Source organism: Oncorhynchus tshawytscha, linkage group LG17 (assembly GCF_018296145.1).
Source record: "Oncorhynchus tshawytscha isolate Ot180627B linkage group LG17, Otsh_v2.0, whole genome shotgun sequence".
Taxonomy (NCBI): Eukaryota; Metazoa; Chordata; class Actinopteri; order Salmoniformes; family Salmonidae; genus Oncorhynchus; species Oncorhynchus tshawytscha.
The window spans coordinates 14,443,397-14,465,317 of record NC_056445.1 but is presented as its reverse complement, the minus strand read 5'-3'; the positions used below and the strand labels follow the sequence as shown (position 1 = coordinate 14,465,317).

The 21,921-nt window shown below is 41.6% G+C and overlaps 1 protein-coding gene across 10 annotated transcripts in view; it reads right to left on the bottom strand.

Annotated features, from left to right (window-relative positions):
- LOC112216902 (DENN domain-containing protein 5B-like) overlaps nt 1–21,921 on the bottom strand; it is a 79,384-nt gene that overhangs the window by 6,830 nt on the left and 50,633 nt on the right. For 4 of the 10 annotated variants that reach the window (XM_042300226.1, XM_042300228.1, XM_042300229.1 and 1 more), the window contains 11 exons: nt 14,733–14,920; nt 12,042–12,623; nt 9,351–9,582; nt 7,696–7,846; nt 5,867–5,960; nt 4,611–4,742; nt 1,909–2,061; nt 1,138–1,219; nt 774–855; nt 453–581; nt 248–369 (listed from right to left, as the gene is read on the bottom strand). In XM_042300226.1, coding sequence (XP_042156160.1) covers nt 248–369; nt 453–581; nt 774–855; nt 1,138–1,219; nt 1,909–2,061; nt 4,611–4,742; nt 5,867–5,960; nt 7,696–7,846; nt 9,351–9,582; nt 12,042–12,623; nt 14,733–14,920 — 1,947 coding nt within the window. Of the gene's footprint in view, nt 1–247; nt 370–452; nt 582–773; nt 856–1,137; nt 1,220–1,908; nt 2,062–2,387; nt 2,443–4,610; nt 4,743–5,420; nt 5,531–5,866; nt 5,961–7,695; nt 7,847–9,350; nt 9,583–12,041; nt 12,624–14,732; nt 14,921–21,921 lie in introns of those variants that run through there. The other 6 variants (XM_042300227.1, XM_024377045.2, XM_042300230.1 and 3 more) reach the window with 4 other exon arrangements.

The following is a 21,921-nucleotide window of genomic DNA, read 5'->3' as shown; positions in this document are numbered from 1 at the left end:
CCGTCCATCCTGTCCCCAGTGGCTGAGTGGAAAGGTTTGCTGTTGTTGACTTGTGGTAAGTTAAAGTGGTTGACTTGTAGTTACATTGTTTTAGCTAGTGCGCAGACTGATCGAGGTAATGGCACCGGTGAAGTAGAATTAGTCAACCGTCTTGTGATGTGACTGTTCTGTATAGGTTGTGGTAAATTAGTGGTTATATTATGGTCATATTGAGGTTGAATCGTGGTTATGTTGAAGTCCTACTCACTGATGGTGGTGAAGACACTGGTGAAACAAAAGTAGTCGACAGTGTTGAGGGAGAGCAGGTGAAACAGGAACTGCTCCTTCTCCTCCTCACAGCGCAGGAAGGCGTAGCGCTTATACAACTTCCTGGAAACGCCACAACACACATTAACCATGGCTTCGACACTGTCGACGTGAATAATATTGTGTGTTTATGTGTGCGTGCGTACTTGGTTAAGGCTTGGCGGGACAGCAACCGTTTGAGGTGTTGTGAGAGCAGCTTCTTCTCCAGAGAAAGACGGATCCAGGCCCTCGCTCTGCCCACATCCGTCTTTATCTCCCCCATACTCTGGATGTGCCTGAGAACGGGGAGGGAGGGAGGCGTGGGGATGTGAGAGAGAAGGTGAAGAGGTAAGAACGAAATATTTTATTTTTTTAAATAACAGCATATAACAAAAGAAAGAGTTGACTTACATGGATAAAGTTGTGAGATAATACCATCTATCTATGTAACATCGTAATGTACAGGTTCAGTGGTGGGGAATTCATACCTCATATCCTGTATGACGGACTCTCGCAGCGATGGCATCCCTAATGACGACTCAGACTTTCGTCTCTCTGGACCATTTGACACTGTGGGAGTGAGAAAGAAGCACACACACACACATCTCAGCTTTGGCAGCGCTCCAATTGAAATCAGATGCCACTGGAGTGTGAAAGGTCTGTAGATTAATTTTAACAAATGAGTTGAATTTCAAAATAGAGTATTTCATGGGATCATTGGCTATGGATATTGTGTGACTGAATTAATTGAGGGTAGGAGGCACATGTGTTTTATATTAAATGGACCATGTAAGGTGTGTGTGTGTGTGTGTTCTTGTGTGTGTGTGTGTGTGTGTGTGTGTGTGTTCTTACCTGGTGACTCTGCCTGCTGCTGCTCCAGTGTCTCCTCTCTGGCCTGGTAGTGCAGAAGGTGGGACCACAGAGCTGACTTCCCCTACAGCGGTCACAGTCCAGAGGTTAGAGGTCAACCCACACTCTGTTAATAGCCAACACACTCCCTAATACAGGAATCACAGCTCTGCCAATAGCTAATATATTCACTAATACTACTAGACTATAGATAACAGGCAGTAAGCCTAATGAAATAGGGTCTTGCTGTCCCCAGTCCACCTGGCCGTGCTGCTGCTCCAGTTTCAACTGTTCTGCCTTATTATTATTCGACCATGCTGGTCATTTATGAACATTTGAACATCTTGGCCATGTTCTGTTATAATCTCCACCCGGCACAGCCAGAAGAGGACTGGCCACCCCACATAGCCTGGTTCCTCTCTAGGTTTCTTCCTAGGTTTTGGCCTTTCTGGGGAGTTTTTCCTAGCCACCGTGCTTCTACACTACAACATTTTGAGATATCAGCTGATGTACGAAGGGCTATATAAATATGATTTGATTTGATTATGACTATAAGAACTGATTAATCAAAGTGTTGGTAGACTGAACTCTGACCTATAGCAGGTTCTTCCAAGTAGAGCACTGAGCATGAGAGGGGGTATATATTGTAAATGCAATGTTGTCATTACGATAAAACCTGATTAACGAGAGAAAGAGAGAGAGAGTGTGTGTGCATGTATGTTTGTTTCTGTTCAGTGCATGTGTGTATGCACGTGTGTGTGTGTCTGCACAGACCTGTTTGACCTGCAGGCCATGGCTCCAGATCCTCTCTAGCAGGTCACAGAGGGAGGCGATGAGAGTGTTCTCCTCCAGACCTGTGATGTTTGCCTCCCCATGACCCAGCTCCACCGCCTCCCTGCCCATCTTCTCCACCAACATACGCTTAGTCTGGAGACAGGAGACACAGCAACATGGTCAACACAACATGACCACTACACATAGGATACAAACAACATGTTTGTAGACTGGAACCAATCCGCTCATAACATGAATTAACAAAATTGCGCCGATATACAGTACCAGTCAAAAGTTTGGACACACCTACTGATTCCAGGTTTTTTCTTTATTTTGACTATTTTCTACATTGTAGAATAATAGCGAAGACATCAAAACTATGAAATAACACATATGGAATCATGTAGTAACCAAAAAAAGTGTTAAATCCAAATATATTTTATATTTGAGATTCTTCAAAGTAGCCAACCTTTGCCTTGATGACAGTTTTGCACACTCTTGGGATTCTCTCAACCAGCTTCATGAGGTAGTCACCTGGAATGCATTTCAATTAACAGGTGTGCCTTGTTAAAACATTTATTTCCTTCTTGATGCGTTTGAGCCAATCAGTTGTGTTGTGACAAGGTATGGGTGGTATACAGAAGATATCCCTATTTGGTAAAATACCATATTAGGGCAAGGACTGCTCAAATAAGCAAAGAGAAACAACAGCCCATCATTACTTTAAGACATGAATGTCAGTCAATTACATTACTTCAAGCGCAGCCGCAAAAACCATCAAGCGCTATGTTGAAATTGGCTCTCATGAGGACCGCCACAGGAGAGGAAGACCCAGAGTTACCTCTGCTGCAGAGGATAAGTTCATTAGAGTTACCAATCTCAGAAATTGCAGCCCAAATAAATGCTTCAGAGTCAAAGTAACAGACAAAATCAACATCGACTGTTCAGAGGAGACTGCGTGAAATCAGGCCTTCATGGTCAAATTGCTGCAAAGAAAACACTACTAAAGGACACCAATAATAAGAAGAGACATGCTTGGGCCAAGAAACACGAGCAATGGACATTAGAGCGGTGGAAATCTGTCCTTTGGTCTGATGAGTCCAAATTTTAGATTTTTGGTTCCAACCGTCGTGTCTTTATGAGACACAGAGTAGGTGATCTCTGCATGTGTAGTTTCCACCGTGAAGAAATGGAGGAGTTGGTGAGATGGTGCTTTGCTGGTGACATTGTCAGTGATTTATTTAGAATTCAAGGGACACTTAACCAGCATTGTTACCACACCATTCTGCAGCGATTTGCCATCCCATCTGGTTTGCACTTAGTGGGACTATCATTTCATTTAAACAGGACAATGACCCAACACACCTCCAGGCTGTGTAAGGGCTATTTGACCAATAAGGAGAGTGTTTGAGTGTTGCATCAGATGACCTGGCCTCCACAATCCCCTGACCTCAAGCCAATTGAGTTGGTTTGGGATGAGTTGGACCGCAGAGTGAAGGCAAAGCAGCCAACAAGTGCTCAGCATATAACACCTTCAAGACTGTTGGAAAATCATTCCTCATGAAGCTGGTTGAGAGACTGCCAAGAGTGTGCAAAGCTGTCAGGGCAAAGGGTGACTACTTTGAAGAATCTAAAATCTATTTTGATTAGCTTTTTTGGTTTCTACATGTGTGTTATTTCATAGTTTTGATGTCTTCACTATTATTCTACAATGTAGAAAATAGTAAAAATAAAGAAAAACCTTGAATGAGTCGGTGTTGTCGTAGCTGAATCAGAATTAGTTAGGTAACATAGATAAATAAGATGTTTTATTTACTTTATACTTGTCATTAGAATGTCTTCGTTTGGACTATACTGTTGGCAGTTGCATTTTCCTCTCTCTTCTCTAGGGAAAGGTCACTTGGGGCCCAGAGAGGGGAGAGGTCAGGCTTGTCTTTTACATGTCTGGTAATAGGCAGAATATCAGAAAGGGAGAAGTCAGGTTTGAAAATTGTCTTCATAATGAATATATCTGTTAACTTAAACCATGTGAAGGGCTCCACTATGTTTGTACTCCAGTCATTCCCTCCTTTTCCCATTGGGGGGAGGAGTATGGCAGTGTCTGGAACCATTGTATGTCCCCTCTGATGTTGAAACTTATCTTTTATAGTATATGACCTAGAGGCTCACTCCCCTCAGTGAGCTTGTCCAGGGGTGGGGTGTATTTGAGATGGGAGTATCTAGAATTGACAATTGATATATGCCATTGGATGAGGTAATGTTTTGGTAATATGAAGTACCAAGAACGAGAAGTAGAACCTCGTCTAAGACACCAAACTGAATGATAGCATTAGCTATAAATTATCTGGCTATGGGATACTCCTCTTTCATGTAAAAGGCCCTTTGTGAAGTTCCTAAGATCTGTGGTTCGTCATTGTGAGTTGAGGGGGGTGTATCTTGGCTATGAAAGTTTAAGTATTCTTTTGTAAGCAATCTCAGAATTCATTTATAGTCACTGAATTGATCTGAGAGTCACAGGGCTATGGTGAAGCTCATATAATTAAAGATTAAGTTTAAATAACTGACTGGTGTGTGGTTTGCGCCCTCATCATTTGGTAATACAGGAAATTGCCACGACAGGGTGTCCAAACGTTTGACTGGTACTGTACATTGGAGACACACAGCAACTGCAACCACAATACATTTCACCTGTACAGACTCACCTTCATGCGACACTCCTTGAGTAGTCCCTCTACAAACTTCCAGTTGGTCTGAGCGATGACGGCAGGTGAGAGGTCAGACAGCTTGGGCTGACGGAGGTTCTTCCCCAGGCTCCGAGCCTCCTGCATGTACTTCTGATGGAGACAGACACAGAGCAACAGTCAGTTCTGTCTATAAAACTCTACACCTACTATTAACCATTACAGGTGGATGGAGGGACATTTCTCAGCTGGGTCAAACTTTAAGCGGTTGTGTAAGGGTAGGAGTGAGGGTTTTGTACAGTCTTGAATACCTTTTAACAAACATTGGGTTGTGTGCTGGTGGAGAAAACAAGGCAAAGTGAAAATAAAATGTTCTGTTTTCTGTTAACTTCTCCACAGTGTTTTGAGGCGCTAAGCCCATTTCAGTGACACCCTCTGGTGGGTTCAGTCTAGTTGACTTAAATTGGCTTGAATTTGAAATGATTCCGGATTTTGTATCCGTTACAATTCAGAAATTCCTTTCTCATCTCTCTCCTCCCCACAGAGATCATACAGTAGATACAGAACTGTAACAGGGTAGGAGGAGGAGACAGATAAGGCAAAACAAGATCCTCTGCAGAGCCATAACTCACTCTTCAGTGCTGTTGACTTTAACTAATGTAACAGGTACATGAGTCATCTATCAAACAGAGCCAGTGTGTGTGAACAAGCAGGGATTGTGAAGCAGGACTGGAGTGGAGAAGTGGAGTGGGGGTCGTCTTGGGGGTTGGGGTAGTTTTTAAGGGGTTAGTGGGAGGGTCAGTGGGGGGGGTCCATCACTCCTCCACGTACCAGGCAGCACTCAGAGGCAGACTTTTTGGTGGTTTGAGAGGAGGGGGAGACGACTTGTCCCACTCCCAAAACGCCATGGAGTTCTGCAGGACTAGACACCCCTCTACCTGCTGAGAGGTGGTACAGCCCAACCCCAATGCACAGGACCCACAGAAAAGACAGGAACGAGAAAAGGGAGAAAAAAAGCACCATGCACATGAATGCACAGGACATTCAAATAATAGAAAGAAACTAAGAAAACAAAGTAGTAAAAGAGAAAACAAGCTACAGAAAAAAAAACATGAAATCAGTTAAGACAAGGACGGACAGGCTTTGAAAACAGAAGAAAGCGGAGAACAAGCTCTCAAAAGAAATCAAATAAGAAGGAACATAAAGGCATGCAATGGAACCAGAGGAGGAGGAGGAGTGAGGATGAACAGGGAGGGATGTCTGTGTCGTGTCCGTACCTCTTTGAGGTCGTTATCTAGAGTCAAGTGTTCTGTTTGTTGTCTGTGACGGTCTTTCCTGCGCTGAGCCGTAGCGGTACGATTGGACCACCTGCTGACAGACACAACACTGTCAACTGCATAGACATTTATAAAGACTCTACTCACCTACATACTACAGATGGAAGATTAGGGATAAACATTTGTTAACTTGGACTAAATCACCGTAGCACAACTGTAGCATATATACAGTTGAAGTCAGAAGTTTACATAGACCTAGGTTGGAGTCATTAAAACTAGTTTTTCAACCACTGCACAAATTTCTTGTTAACAAACTATAGTTTTGGTAAGTCGGTTAGGACATCTACTTTGTGCATGACAAGTAAATTTTCCAACAATTGTTGACTTACATGGATTATTTCACTTATAACTCACTGTATCACAATTCCAGTGGGTAAGAAGTTTATACACTAAGTTGCCTGTGCCTTTAAACAGCTTGGAAAATTCCAGAAAATTATGTCATGGCTTTAGAAACTTCTGATCGGCTAATTGATATCATTTGAGCCAATTGGAGGTGTACCTGTGGATGCATTTCAAGGCCTACCTTCAAACACAGTGCCTCTTTGCTTGACATCACGGGAAAAATCAAAAGAAATCAACCAAGACCTCAACAAAAAAAATTGTAGACCTTCACAAGTCTGGTTCATCCTTGGAAGCAATTTCCAAACGCCTGAAGGTACCACGTTCATCTGTACAAACAATAGTACGCATGTATAAACACCATGGGACCACGCAGCCATCATACCGCTCAGCAAATCAATCCCAGAACAACAGCAAAGGACCTTGTGAAGATGCTGGAGGAAACGGTACAAAAGTATCTATATCCACAGTAAAACAAGTCCTATATCGACATCACCTGAAAGGCCGCTCAGCAAGGAAGAAGCCACTGCTCCAAAACCACCATAAAAAAGCCAGACTATGGTTTGCAACTGCACATAGGAACAAATATCGTACTTTTTGGAGAAATGTCCTCTGGTCTGATGAAACAAAAATAGAACTGTTTGGCCATAATAGCCATTGTTATGTTTGGAGGAAAAAGGGGGAAGCTTGCAAGCCGAAGAACACCATCCCAACCGTGAAGCACGGGGGTGGCAACATCATGTTGTAGGGGTGCTTTGCTGCAGGAGGGACTGGTGCACTTCATAAAATATATGGCATCATGAGGGAGGAAAATTATGTGGATATATATTGAAGCAACATCTCAAGACATCAGTCAGGAAGGTAAAGCTTGGTCGCAAATGGGTCTTCCAAATGGACAATGACCCCAAGCGTACGTCCGAAGTTGTGGCAAATTGGAATAAGGATAACAAAGTAAAGGTTTTGGAGTGGCCATCACAAAGCCCTGACCTCAATCCTATAGAAAATGTGTGGGCAGAACTGAAAAAGCAGGTGGGAGCAAGGAGGCCAAAAAACCTGACTCCGTTACACCAGCTCTGTCAGGAGGAATGGGCCAAAATTCACCCAACTTATTGTGGGAAGCTTGTGGAAGGCAACCCGAAATGTTTGTCCCAAGTTAAACAAGTTAATGGCAATGCTACCAAATACTATTTGAGTGTATGTAAACTTCTGACCACTGGGAACGTGATGAAAGAAATAAAAGCTAAACAAATCATTCTCTACTATTATTCCGAAAAACAGAGCTTAAATCTATTTGGCTCAGGTGCATGTAAACTTCCGACTTCAACCCTATTACATTCATATAGCCGTTCTATGTTCAAAACCATTTGTAAAAATCCCAGAAACAATGCCTGTCATTGGTTGGCTCTTCGTTGATGGCATCATATACGCACTTGTTATTGGTGGGTCCGACTGAGAGCACATCAGACTGCAGTTTGGGGAAGAAGCCTTGTTCATATTTGCCCTGTCCAATCTTCATATCCAACAGGTGGGGGTGGATGGCTGTGTGGTCGATCTTCAGCAGCCGCTGTTCGATGGCCTGGGCTGGAGAGGGAGATCAAATCAAGGGAGGGGGATTTGAGTAAGGCCTTCTTTTAGTATAACCACTAATTGAGAATACATTTATTACAATGCTAGAACTAAACCTTTTGAGTTCACTTTGAATGAAGACACACACACACACACACGCTGCCACTCTTGTGCTCCTCTACAAAAAGCTTAGCAGGACATAAAAGCATTGTGTTTGTTCAATTCATCATCTCAGTGCTTGTTCGGTCTTTCTCAGTCTCTCTGTTTGCTCTCCAAACCTACCTCCTTCTCTAACCATTTCCTTTCTTTATTTAACGAACACAAGATAGAGAGAACAGATGCAGTACACCTCAACCCAAACCAACAGGCATCTGTCAATTAACCCCTGCTCGTATCTGTTGGCGACGTCATTATTTACATGGCAGATATGAGCTTTTTTTGTCTAATCAAAACCCTCTGAATTTATCCTCCAATCTCAGTCCTCTTTGTTTGTCAGACAGGAGAGAGAGGAACACCGGAGCGACCGAGGGAAATTAAGCAGAATAAAATAGTTTCTTTTGTGTGTGTGTAATTGGGGAACTGCACGCGCCACCACCTCTGAAAGAGCTCTCCCTGAACAATTAGGCTTTTACAGCATTAAAATCTGCCAATGTCAGACCCTGTGAATTGACTCCCCATATACCTGTAGCGCGCACGTGCAACACACACACTTCATTGTCTGTGAGAGTGTCTGGTCAGGTCCTTTTTTAAGCTTAATTAGAACTCATTTGTCTTGCCCTCGTTAAGTCTCGGATTGCTGCTGCGTAGGCAAAATGAAGTGAGGAAGCCAGACTCAGTGGGGTAGGAGAGGCAGGGGTGTTTGGGGGGAAGCGTGCACGTGTGTGCGTGCGTGCGTACGTACGTGTGTGTGTATGTACGTGTGTGTGTGTATATGTGTGTGTGTATGAGAGAGAGAAAAAGAGAGCGTGAAGGAAAGAAAGAGAAATGGAGCGTAGAAGAATGAGCTTTGTGGGGTGAGGCTTTCTTTGAGACAAAGACAAATGGGCAGAAAAGGCCAAGGGGAGCACCTGCTGAGTGGAGAGAAGTCTGCTGTTTCCAATGAACACATGAAATAGAGGTCAAGAGGGGGAAGAGGATGATGATACAGAAAGTAATAGGATGGATGTGGAAAGAGATGGATTTAAAGTGAGTCCTGTGTGACCTCTTAAAGCATCGTTGGTATGCCAGCCAGGCAGACAGACAGCAGTCATCTACTGCATGCTGATCAGACAGACAGCACAGAGGAGCACATTCTCATTCAAGACCAATCTTTCAATTAGTCCCTCTCCTCTATCCATATTTTTCTGTTAACTACCAAAAACTCATTTTAAACGACTATAGATTTGTCCTTCAATTCCGCCTGTCCCTCTCGGTCTTTCTCTCTCGCGCGCCCCCACCCCCACCCCCCACACACACACACACACACACACACACACACACACCCGCCCCCTTCCCCACTCACCACTCTCTTCAGACTCACCTGACTCCTTGAGGATGGTGCATCTCTGGTAGTTGGAGGATCGCAGACTTGGGGCTCTAACATTGTATAGACGAGCTTTATCGATGCGTCCGTCGAACACGCGGAGCAGCGGCTCCTTCTCCTCCCATTGGGACATGATCTTGTTGTCGATGAAGGTGGCGAACATCTGGGTCTCGATGAAGTGGGACAGGAAGGGCAGGTAGGGCTCCGGCTGGTCAGACAGGAAGGATGCCTGGAGAGAGGGGAGATATGTTAGTACAGATACACGAAAGAGTAGGGAAAGATATGAAGACAAATACTAGTAGGTAGGGAAAGATATGAAGACAAATACTAGTAGGTAGGGAAAGATATGAAGACAAATACTAGTAGGTAGGGAAAGATATGAAGACAAATACTAGTAGGTAGGGAAAGATATGAAGACAAATACTAGTAGGTAGGGAAAGATATGAAGACAAATACTAGTAGGTAGGGAAATATACAAATGTAATTACAAAATGATATTAGGTGCACACAGGGATGGACAGAAATGACAAAATAAAATGACAAAATACCATAAAGATCAACGTGTCAAAATAAATGTACAAAATACTTGTCTTTTGAAATGTATTTAATAAAAAATACATGTATTTTGTATTTAGAAATACATTTACTTGCTAGGACTGTGTTATGTTGTTTATACACCTTAGTTGAATGCACTGACTAAGTCCACCTGGATAAGAGTGTCTTCTAAATGACCAACATGTAAATGTAAAAATGAACCTAAATGAACTGCAATGCACACTGGGTATTATTATTGGCCTCGTTTCAGGGCAGAGTTCCTTAAAAGGCATGCTGTGAAATTGTTCATTTTTGTATATTTGTATGTATATTTAGTTAATGTATCACACCATAGTACCATTCAAATTACATACTAAGTACCTTGTTACAAAATACAGTGCCTTTAGGAAGTATTCAGACCCTTTGACTTTTCCACATTGTGTAGTTCAGCCTTATTCTAAATTGGATTAAATAGTTTCTCCCTCATCAATCGACACACAATACCCCATAATGACAAAGTAAAAACCGGTTGAGATTTTTGCTGATATTTTTTTTAATACAAAACTGAAATGACACTGACATAATAACAATTCAGACCCTTCACTCAGTACTTTGTTGAAACACCTTTGGCAGCCACTACAGCCTCAAGTCTGAGCTCTGGCTGGGCTACTCAAGGACATTCAGGGACTAAAGCCACTCCTGCGTTGTATTGGCTGTATGCTTAGGGTCATTGTCCTGTTGGAAGTTGAACCTTCACCCCAGTCTGAGGTCCTGAGTGCTCTGGTGCAGGTTTTCATCAAGGATCTCTGTACTTTTCTCCGTTCATCTTCCCTCAAACCTGAATAGTCGCCCAGTCCCTGCCGCTGAAAAATATCCCCACAGCAGGATGCTGCCAACATGCTTCACTGTAGGCATGGTGCCAGGTTTGCTCCAGACATGAACGCTTGGCAGTCAGGCCAATCTTGTTTATCATGGTCAGTGTCTTTAGGTGCATTTTGGAAAACTCGAAGCGGGCCGTCATGTGCCTTTTACTGAGGAATGGCTTCTGTCTGGCCTGATTGGTGGAGTGCTGCAAAGATGGTTGTCCTTCTGAAAGGTTCTACCATCTTCAGAGGAACTCTGGAGCTCTGTCAGAGTGACCATTGGATTCTTGGTCACCACCCTGCCCAAGGCCCTTCTCCCCCGATTGCCCAGTTTGGCCAGGCTGCCATTCCTAGGAAGAGAGTCTAGTTGGATCCAAACTTCTTCCATTTAAGAATGATGAGGCCACTTTGTTCTTGGGGCCTTTCAATGCTGCAGAGTTGTTTTGGTACCCTTCTCCAGATCTGGGCCTCGACACAATCCTGTCTCGGAGGTCTATGGACAATTCCTTCAACCTCATGGCTTGGTTTGTACTCTGACATGCACTGTCAACTGTGGGACCTTATATAGACAGCTGTGTGCCTTTCCAAATCATGTCCAATCAAATGAATGTGGACTCCAATCAAGTTGTAGAAATATCTCAAGGATGAACAATGAAAACAGGATGCACCTGAGCTCAATTTTGAGTCTCATAGCAAAGGGTCTGAATACTTAGGCTATTTCAGTTTATTTTTAATACACCTGTTTTCACATTATCATTATGGGTTATTGTGTGTAGATTGCTGAGAAGTTTTATTTATTTAATCAATATTAGAATAAGGCTGTAACGTAACAAAATGGAAAAAGTCAAGGGTTCTGAATGCCCTGTACATTGGAGTGCAGTTCAGCCCACTGTAATACAAATGACTAAATACTAAGAAGTAACTGAAATGCATGTATTTGAAATATGTAACAGAAATACTGCCCATCTCTGGGTGCACAGCACGTAGCATAAACTCACACCAACCAACTCTGTTACCTGGCTGTTAGCTGTTATGAATGTATTTCCCCAGTGATTTTATAAATGTAAACATTGTTATTGACAATACCAAGTCTTAACAGCTCCAGCTGTGTTCGTCTTACTTATTTATCAAATGGAATATGGACGGGTTTCAGGAAAGAATTTAATCCAGCATCTCACAAACATGATAATGCTCCAGTGGACTTCCACTATCACACAACACAGGCCTCAATAAACAGCCCGTTACATCAAGGTAAACAGTGTGTGTGTGTTTGTGTGTCAACCCATCTCACCTTATCAAAGTTGTGCATCTGCTCTCGGTTGGTGAGCCAGGACTCCAGGTCTGGAGCGCTCTGGATGACGAAGGCCTCATAGTCTGCGAACATCATGGTAAACCTGCTAGCGAACACCTCCCTCAGCTGTACATTCAGCTTAGCGTTCCTCAGCTCCTCCTCATCGACTGCTGTCCTCCCCCCCTGAGCCTCTCCCTCACCCCCTACCCCCCTCAGGGCTTCCACGCGGACCCCCGTTCTCTTAGCCAGAGCCTGGAGTCTTTCCAGAGTAGCGTTCCCTTGGAGAAGCTCCAACACAGCTAACTGTTCCCCTCCTAGGTTCCCATTCCTCCCATCGTCCTCTAGCTCCCTCAGGGCCTGTTGGCTCTTCAGACCAGTGTGACGGGTAGAGACAGAGACAGACCCAAGGGTGGTGGTGGAGGTGGGGACAGAGGTTGGAGGAGCGCCCCCCACTGGGGATATGCCGTAGCGGAGGAGGACTTCGCTGAGCTCCTGGATTAACTCTGGTTTGTTAGGGAACTGGGGGAAGTCTTCAGGCAGCTCGATACAGTGGTTGTCAATGTCCACAAAGCAGAGGTTAGCCTGTTAGGAGAGAGAGAGAGAGGTTTGGAATAACATGGAAGTTTATACAACAATTATAACATAGCTATTGCTCAATTAATAGATACTCAGGGAGGGGTGTGTTGGGGTTGGGGACTGGACATGGACAGATTGAGTATTGGGTAAGTGGGTCAGTATGTGATTGTCAGTATTAAACCCAAAACACCAGTCTCAACATCAACAGTGAAGAGGCGACTCCGGGATGCTGGTGTTTACTATTTAATGAAGCTGCCAGTTGAGGACTTGTGAGGCGTCGGTTTCTCAAAATAGACTAATGTACTTGTCCTCTTGCTCGGTTGTGCACCGGGGCCTCCCACTCTCCATATATATTCTGGTTAGAGCCAGTTTGCGCTGTTCTGTGAAGGGTGTAGTACACAGCGTTGTACGAGACCTTCAGTTTCTTGGCAATTTCTCGCATGGAATACCCTTTATTTCTCAGAACAAGAATAGACTGAAGAGTTTCAGAAGAAAGCTCTATGTTTCTGGCCATTTTGAGCCTGTAATCGAACTCACAAAGGCTGATGCTCCAGATACTCAACTAGTCTAAAGAAGGCCAGTTTTATTGCTTCTTTAATCAGAACAACAGTTTTCAGCTGTGCCAACATAATTGCAAAAGGGTTTTCTAATGATCAAGTAGCTAATCCAAGTTTATCATTTTAAAAGGCTAACACAACGTGCCATTGGAACACAGGAGTAATGGTTGCTGATGACAGGCCTCTGTACGCCTATGTAGATATTCCATAAAATAAATCTGCTGTTTCCAGCTACAACAGTCATTTATATTAACAATGTCTACACTGTATTTCTGATCAATGATGTTATTTTCTTTCAAAAACAAGGACAATTCTAAGTGACCTCAAACTTTTGAACAGTATCCACATGCTATGTTATAGAGTATACTTCCAGGCTCTTACTGTCCCTGAGAGGATGACTAGGGGTTCCTGTACACCTGAATACATGACATTAAAATTTACTGTCTGGCATCTGTAACGCTGGGGTTCCACCAATTGACGATAGTTTTATAACAGCATTTGCTAGGCTCCAGATGTGAATTTCAAAACATTTTCTTCTCCGTGTACTTCTGGGTCCAGGTTTGACTCCATGTACATTGCTCTGTAAGGGCTGAATCAGCCGTCTGTGCACAGATCTGACCTGACGTGGATTGGCTTAACGGAGGTTTATTTAGGTAGCGGAGAAGACTGCAGGCCATCCGCCTGATTTACGAGATGAGGAGAATGGAGCACGCACCCCGCTGGGTGATTGTACAGGCACACATGGTTTGGCCTAGTTTCGGGTTAAAAGCCATTGGTTCCTCTTTTGCATTAAAAAGAAAGGATGGAGGATCAAGATGGACAAACTGATATGAAACGGTTGGTATTCATGAGTGTATGCATGTACTTGTTTGCTATTTGCTATGCAAACATTACTAATATGATTAGGAGACAAATTACTGTTCTGCCATTTGAAATGGAAATGAGATGAATTCTGTCTACAGAGCGAGGAGAAAAAAGAGGGTTAAAAAAGGCAAGTCTTTCATTCATTCACATCCTTGCTCTATGATCCTTCCCTTCTTTCAGCCGTCCATTTCTAGGTCATCCTCCTCACTTCAAAGAATCATTCAGAAATGGAGATATTTCTGAATTAAAACATTTGGCACCGTGTGATCTTTAAGGGAGGATCCCGGAGGAACACAAAAGGGCAGAAAATTGGATTGTGAGGAGGAGGCAGGAGCAGCACCAGGGAACGCCATCGGATGCTGCACTGACTCAGATAATTAGCATCCATACGGAATGGGCCAGATTAATGAGCGGTGGGGAGTGGGGGGGAGCCCTGAAGCTGGGAATCTCTTTGGGGTGTTCCAGACCATTAGGAGTCTTATCTTGTACACACACACACACACACACACCGAGGGTTCCATCACTTTCACTGTCTGTGTGCGTGGGAGGCACATTGTGGAGAGTCAGGGTTGGATGGCATTGGACAGTGTGCATTCAGCAACAATGAGCCCTTACTGTAACTGCCTACTGCATGAGACACACACTTACAAATAAAAAAACAGACCCAGTCTCACACACAGTCACAGAGACACACCTCCTGTGGCAGCTCTAGTTTGGAGCGATCGGTGCCCTCCTTGGACTGCAGGCCCATGAGGTAGGGCACGGGGGCATCCAGGAAGTGCAGCAGTGACGCGGGTAGGATGGGCACGTAGACATGCTGCCACTGGAACGGGAAGAGCAGGGTGGTGATACCCTCCGCAACTGTCATCAACCGCTGGTAGTCTGGAGAGAGGTAGGGTGAGGGAAGGTAGAGAAGTTGGGAGAGGGAGAGGTGGAGGAAAAAGGATGGATGGAGTGAGTGATTGGAAAGGTGGAGGGGAGGGGTAATACAAGGGAGATGTTAGAGGAGGGAGGAGAGAAGAAGGTGTAGAGACTAACTTTAAATCAACAGATCAAAATTGAATCTGGGGGCAATACGGTATGAAAGAAATTCTGTTCTGATGGATTCAATTTAAATCACCATTCTGTGTGTGTGTGTGTGTGTGTGTGTGTGTGTGTGTGTGTGTGTGTGTGTGTGCGCGCATGTGTGTGTGTGCAGTATGTGTGTGTGTGTGTGTTGGCCCGCACTGGTTCCTGATTAAAGATTAGGATCAGTGGTCTCACCCTGGCTTTGGTACTGAGGTTCAGGAGTTCCATCATCAGATATGAATAAAATGATCAGACCGCAAGCCTGACTGACCTCCATAATAAAACGGCATGCTATACCAATTTATCCACGCAACCCCACTCCCTCTACCCTTTTCTCCATCCCTCACTCGCTTGCTTTCACTCTCGCCGCTGCTCAGGCAGAGGTTCTGTGTACTTTCATTCAAAATGCATTACACTTTTCAAGGTCGACAAAGCATTAAACAAAGACCTAGCCAATTTACATTCTACAAGAGAACTAGGGGACCTGGCATTTGTATATTGCGTGTGTGTGAGCGACTGTGTGAGAGCGACTGTGTGCGATCATCTACCTTGCCTCAAAGTCTGTCTTCAACTTGACCATCTTGCCATAAACACACAGACCAGCGCATTAGTCTCACACACAGATGGACGGACAGACACAAATTTACCCTCTATTCCCAATTCGCCCCCTCCCCCCGTACACATACAAGGTCTCAGGTCAGGGAAAGACAGCTAGATGCATTGGACATTACACTGGACTAAACACTGCACAAACAATATATTCCAATACAGAGGATGGATCCAGACTGGCTATATCTACTCTCTGTTCTGGAGACCAATGGTCGGTTACTGTGTATTAGACAGAGTGGCTGTAAGGATCCAGATGCTCTTTCAGAGAGCTGAAAAACAGCTCCACTTTAGCATCTCCTCCTCTCGGTCTCATGAGCAACTAATCACACTAACACTGTGCAGAGAGCACACCAGACCTGGCCATTCATCAGTGTGTGTGTGTGTATTGCAGGAGCACCTGTGTGTGTGTCCATTAACCACTGTCTGCGGCTCGAATTCTCAATTTTGAGGCCTAGCTACAAACAAGTCATTAGGAACAGAACAGGGGTGCTTGCAGTTGAAATTGTAATGATGTTATATATATATATATATAATATTTGTATTAATATATATATATTAATAAATATTAATACAAATATTAATATATATATATTTATATAAATATTAATACATATATTAATATTCATATAAATATATATATTAATATATATATTAATATTTATATAAATATATATATATTAATATTTGTATTAATATTTATTAATATATATATTAATATTTATATAAATATATATATTAATATATATATTAATATTTATATAAATATATATATATTAATATTTGTATTAATATTTATTAATATATATATATTTATATAAATATTAATATATATATTAATAAATATTAATACATATATTAATAAATATATATTTATATAAATATTAATATATATATATTAATAAATATATATTTATATAAATATTAATATATATATATTAATAAATATTAATATATATATATTAATAAATATTAATACAAATATTAACAAATATTAATATATATATATTTATATAAATATTAATATATATATTAATAAATATTAATACAAATATTAATATATATATATATATATATATATATATAAATATATATATATTTATATAAATATATAATATTTATATAAATATATATATATATATTTTAATATTTTAATACAAATATTAATATATATAAATATTAATATTTATATATATATATATTAATTTTAATACAAATATTAATATATAATATATATAATATATATAAATTTGTATTAATATTTATTAATATATATATTAATATTTATATAAATATATATATATTAATATTTGTATTAATATTTATTAATATATATATTAATAATATATATTAATATTTATATAAATATATATATATTAATATTTGTATTAATATTTATTAATATATATATTAATATATATATATTAATATTTATATAAATATATATATATTAATATTTGTATTAATATTTATTAATATATATATTAATATTTATATAAATATATATTAATATTTATATATATATTAATATGTATTAATATATATGTTAATATTTATATTTATATAAATATATATCTATTAATATTTATATATATATTTATATAAATATTTTTATATTAATATTTATATATATTCATATTTGTATTAATATTAATATATATAAATATTATTACACAATATATATACACATATATATAAATATATATACATATATATACATATATATAAATAATATACATACACACATATATACATACACACATATATATATATACACATATACACACATATATATATACACACATATATATATACACACATATATATATATACACACATATATACACATATATATATATACACACATATATATATACACACATACATATATATATATATATATATATATATATACATATATATATATATATATACATATATACATATATATACATATATACACATATATACACATACACACATATATATACACATACATACATACACACACATATTTATATACACACATATATACACACACACACACATATATACACACATATATATATATATACACACACATATATATACATACATATACACACATATATATACACATACACACATTTTTTTAAAGTATTTAGTCAGCCACCAATTGTGCAAGTTCTCCCACTTAAAAAGATGAGGCCTTTAATTTTCATCATAGGTACACTTCAACTATGTCTGAGAATCACTCAGAGCCATCAGGTGACCATGTAGCCGCTTACGGGTATTCTTCAACATAAAGGCGTAAAACTACGTCACTATGCTGTAGACACCTTGGGGAATACGTAGAAAAAGAAGAATACGTAGAAAAAGTCATCTGGTTGATAGCCCATTCACTGCTCAATAGGGACGCATTGGAACGCAGAGCTTTCAAAACATGAGGCACTTCCGGATTGGATTTCTCTCAGGCTTTCACCTGCAATATCAGTTCTGTTATACACAGACAATATTTCTACAGTTTTGAAAACTTTAGTGTTTTCTATCCTAAGCTGTCAATTATATGTATATTCTAGCATCTTGTCCTGACAAAATATCCTGTTTACTTTGAGAACGTTATTTTTCCAAAAAGGAAAATTCTGCCCCCTAGTCACAAGAGGTTGGCTCCTCTGTCCTCCACTCGTTACCTGTATTAATGGCACCTGTTTTAACTTGTTATCAGTATAAAAGACACCTGTCCACAACCTCAAACAGTCACACTCCAAACTCCACTATGGCCAAGACCAAAGAGCTGTCAAAGGACACCAGAAACAAAATTGTAGACCTGCACCACGCTGGGAAGAATGAATCTGCAATCGGTAAGCAGCTTGGTTTGAAGAAATCAACTGTGAGAGAAATTATTAGGAAATGGAAGACATACAAGACCACTGAATCTCCCTCGATCTGGGGCTCCACACAAGATCTCACCCGTGGGGTCAAAATGATCACAAGGACGGTGAGCAAAAATCCCAGAACCACACGGGGGGACCTACTGAATGACCTGCAGAGAGCTGGGACCAAAGTAACAAAGCCTACCATCAGTAACACACTACGCCACCAGGGACTCAAATCCTGCAGTGCCAGACGTGTCCCCCTGCTTAAGCTAGTATATGTCCAGACCCGTCTGAAGTTTGCTAGAGAGCATTTGGATGATCCAGAAGAAGATTGGGAGAATGTCATATGGTCAGATGAAACCAAAATATTTTTTTCACGACAACTCGTCGTGTTTGGAGGACAAAGAATGCTGAGTTGCATCCAAAGAACATCATACCTACTGTGAAGCATGGGGGTGGAAACATCATGCTTTGGGGCTGTTTTTCTGCAAAGGGACCAGGACGACTGATCCGTGTAAAGGAAAGAATGAATGGGGCCATGTATCGTGAGATGGAAGGAGGTTTTCACTCAATCAGCAAGGGCATTGAAGATGAAACGTGGCTGGGTCTTTCAGCATGACAGTGATCCCAAACACACCGCCCGGGCAACGAAGGAGTGGCTTCGTAAGAAGCATTTCAAGGTCCTGGAGTGGCCTAGCCAGTCTCCAGATCTCAACCCCATAGAAAATCTTTGGGAGTTGAAAGTCTGTGTTGCCCAGCAACAGCCCCAAAACATCACTGCTCTAGAGGAGATCTGCATGGAGGAATGAGCGAAATTCCAGCAACAGTGTGTGAAAACCTTGAAGACTTACAGAAAACATTTGACCTCTGTCATGGCCAACAAAGGGTATATAACAAAGTATTGAGATAAACTTTTGTTATTGACCAAATACTTATTTTCCACCATAATTTGCAAATAAATTCATTAAAAATCCTACAATGTGATTTTCTGGGATTGTTTTTCTCATTTTGTCGGTCATAGTTGAAGTGTACCTATGATGAAAATTACAGGCCTCTCTCATCTTTTTAAGTGGGAGAACTTGCACAATTGGTGGCTGACAACACTTTTTTGCCCCACTGTATACACACTGCTCAAAAAAATGAAGGGAACATTAAAATAACACATCCTAGATCTGAATGAATAAAATATTCTTATTAAATACTTTTTTCTTTATATAGTTAAATGTGCTGACAACAAAATCACACAAAAATCATCAATGGAAATCAAATTTATCAACCCATGGAGGTCTGGATTTGGAGACGCACTCACCACACTACAGGCTGATCCAACTTTGATGTAATGTCCTTAAAACAAGTCAAAATGAGGCTCAGTAGTGTGTGTGGACTCCAGTTGTCTGTATGACCTCCCTACAATACCTGGGCATGCTCCTGATGAGGTGGCGGATGGTCTCCTGAGGGATCTCCTCCCAGACCTGGACTAAAGCATCCGCCAACTCCTGGACAGTCTGTGGTGCAACGTGGCGTTGGTGGATGGAGCGAGACATGATGTCCCAGATGTGCTCAATTGGATTCAGGTCTGGGGAACGGGCGGGCCAGTCCATAACATCAATGCCTTCCTCTTGCAGGAACTGCTGACACACTCCAGCCACATGAGGTCTAGCATTGTCTTGCATTAGGAGGACCCCAGGGCCAACCGCACCAGCATATGGTCTCACAAGGGGTCTGAGGATCTCATCTCGGTACCTAATGGCAGTCAGGCTACCTCTGGCGAGCACAGAGGGCTGTGCGGGCCCCCAAAGAAATGCCACCCCACACCATGACTGACCAACTGCCAAACCGGTCATGCTGGAGGATATTGCAGGCAGCAGAACGTTCTCCACGGCGTCTCCAGACTCTGTCACGTCTGTCACATGTGCTCAGTGTGAACCTGCTTTCATCTGTGAAGAGCACAGGGCGCCAGTGGCGAATTTGCCAATCTTGGTGTTCTCTGGCAAATGCCAAACGTCCTGCACGGTGTTGGGCTGTAAGCACAACCCCCACCTGTGGACGTCGGGCCCTCATACCACCCTCATGGAGTCTGTTTCTGACCGTTTGAGCAGACACATGCACATTTTTGGCCTGCTGGAGGTCATTTTGCAGGGCTCTGGCAGTGCTCCTCCTGCTCCTCCTTGCACAAAGGCGGAGGTAGCGGTCCTGCTGCTGGGTTGTTCCCCTCCTACGGCCTCCTCCACGTCTCCTGATATACTGGCCTGTCTCCTGGTAGTGCCTCCATGCTCTGGACACTACGCTGACAGACACAGCAAACCTTCTTGCCACAGCTCGCATTGATGTGCCATCATGGATGAGCTGCACTACCTGAGCCACTTGTGTGGGTTGTAGACTCCGTCTCATGCTACCACTAGAGTGAAAGCACCACCAGCATTCAAAAGTGACCAAAACATCAGCCAGGAAGCATAGGAACTGAGATGTGGTCTGTGGTCACCACCTGCAGAACCACTCCTTTATTGGGGGTGTCTTGCTAAATATAATTTCCACCTGTTGTCTATTCCATTTGCACAACAGCATGTGAAATGTATTGTCAATCAGTGTTGCTTCCTAAGTGGACAGTTTGATTTCACAGAAGTGTGATTGACTTGGAGCTACATTGTGTTGTTTAAGTGTTCCCTTTATTTTTTTGAGCAGTGTATGTATATATATATATATATATATATTGTGGCAAAGAAGGGGGTCGAGTGATAAGTGGCAGATATGTGAGAGCAGAACTAATAAACGGGCTCTGCCCGATCACTAAAATGGCCACCCCTGTCAGAACTACAGATCACAAAATGGCAAAACCGCCAAAACTACAAGTCCCAGAAGCAAGGGGAACCCTCAGAAGGTGGAGCCGACCCACAGATAAAGGGTCAAGAAAAACCAGGAAGAGGGAGAGAGTGTGCTGGAAGGAGCTATGAACAATAGAGAAAGAGACTATAGAGATTGGCTGTGTATGAGCTGGATTGTTTTGAACTTGGCGTTTGGACCTGGACCTACCGAGAACCCGATTTGTGTACCGAACCCTGCTATCCTTGACCTCGCCTACGGCCTGGGTGGACCAGGACGGAGAAACAAACACACAGGTACTGTCCTGTTCGAAAGAACTCTCATTCTTGGGTGATTTGGTGACAGTTTACCACTTAGTTTGTGACAAACGCTCCTAACCTTGAAGAGGTTTTCCACAATATATATATATATATATATATATATATCATCCTGCCTCCCATGGGGATGACTAAAGACACATGATAGATAGGAGTAATAATACCCTCAAAAAAGATTTGCACCACAGGACACGCAGAAAATGGAATGAGAGTCATG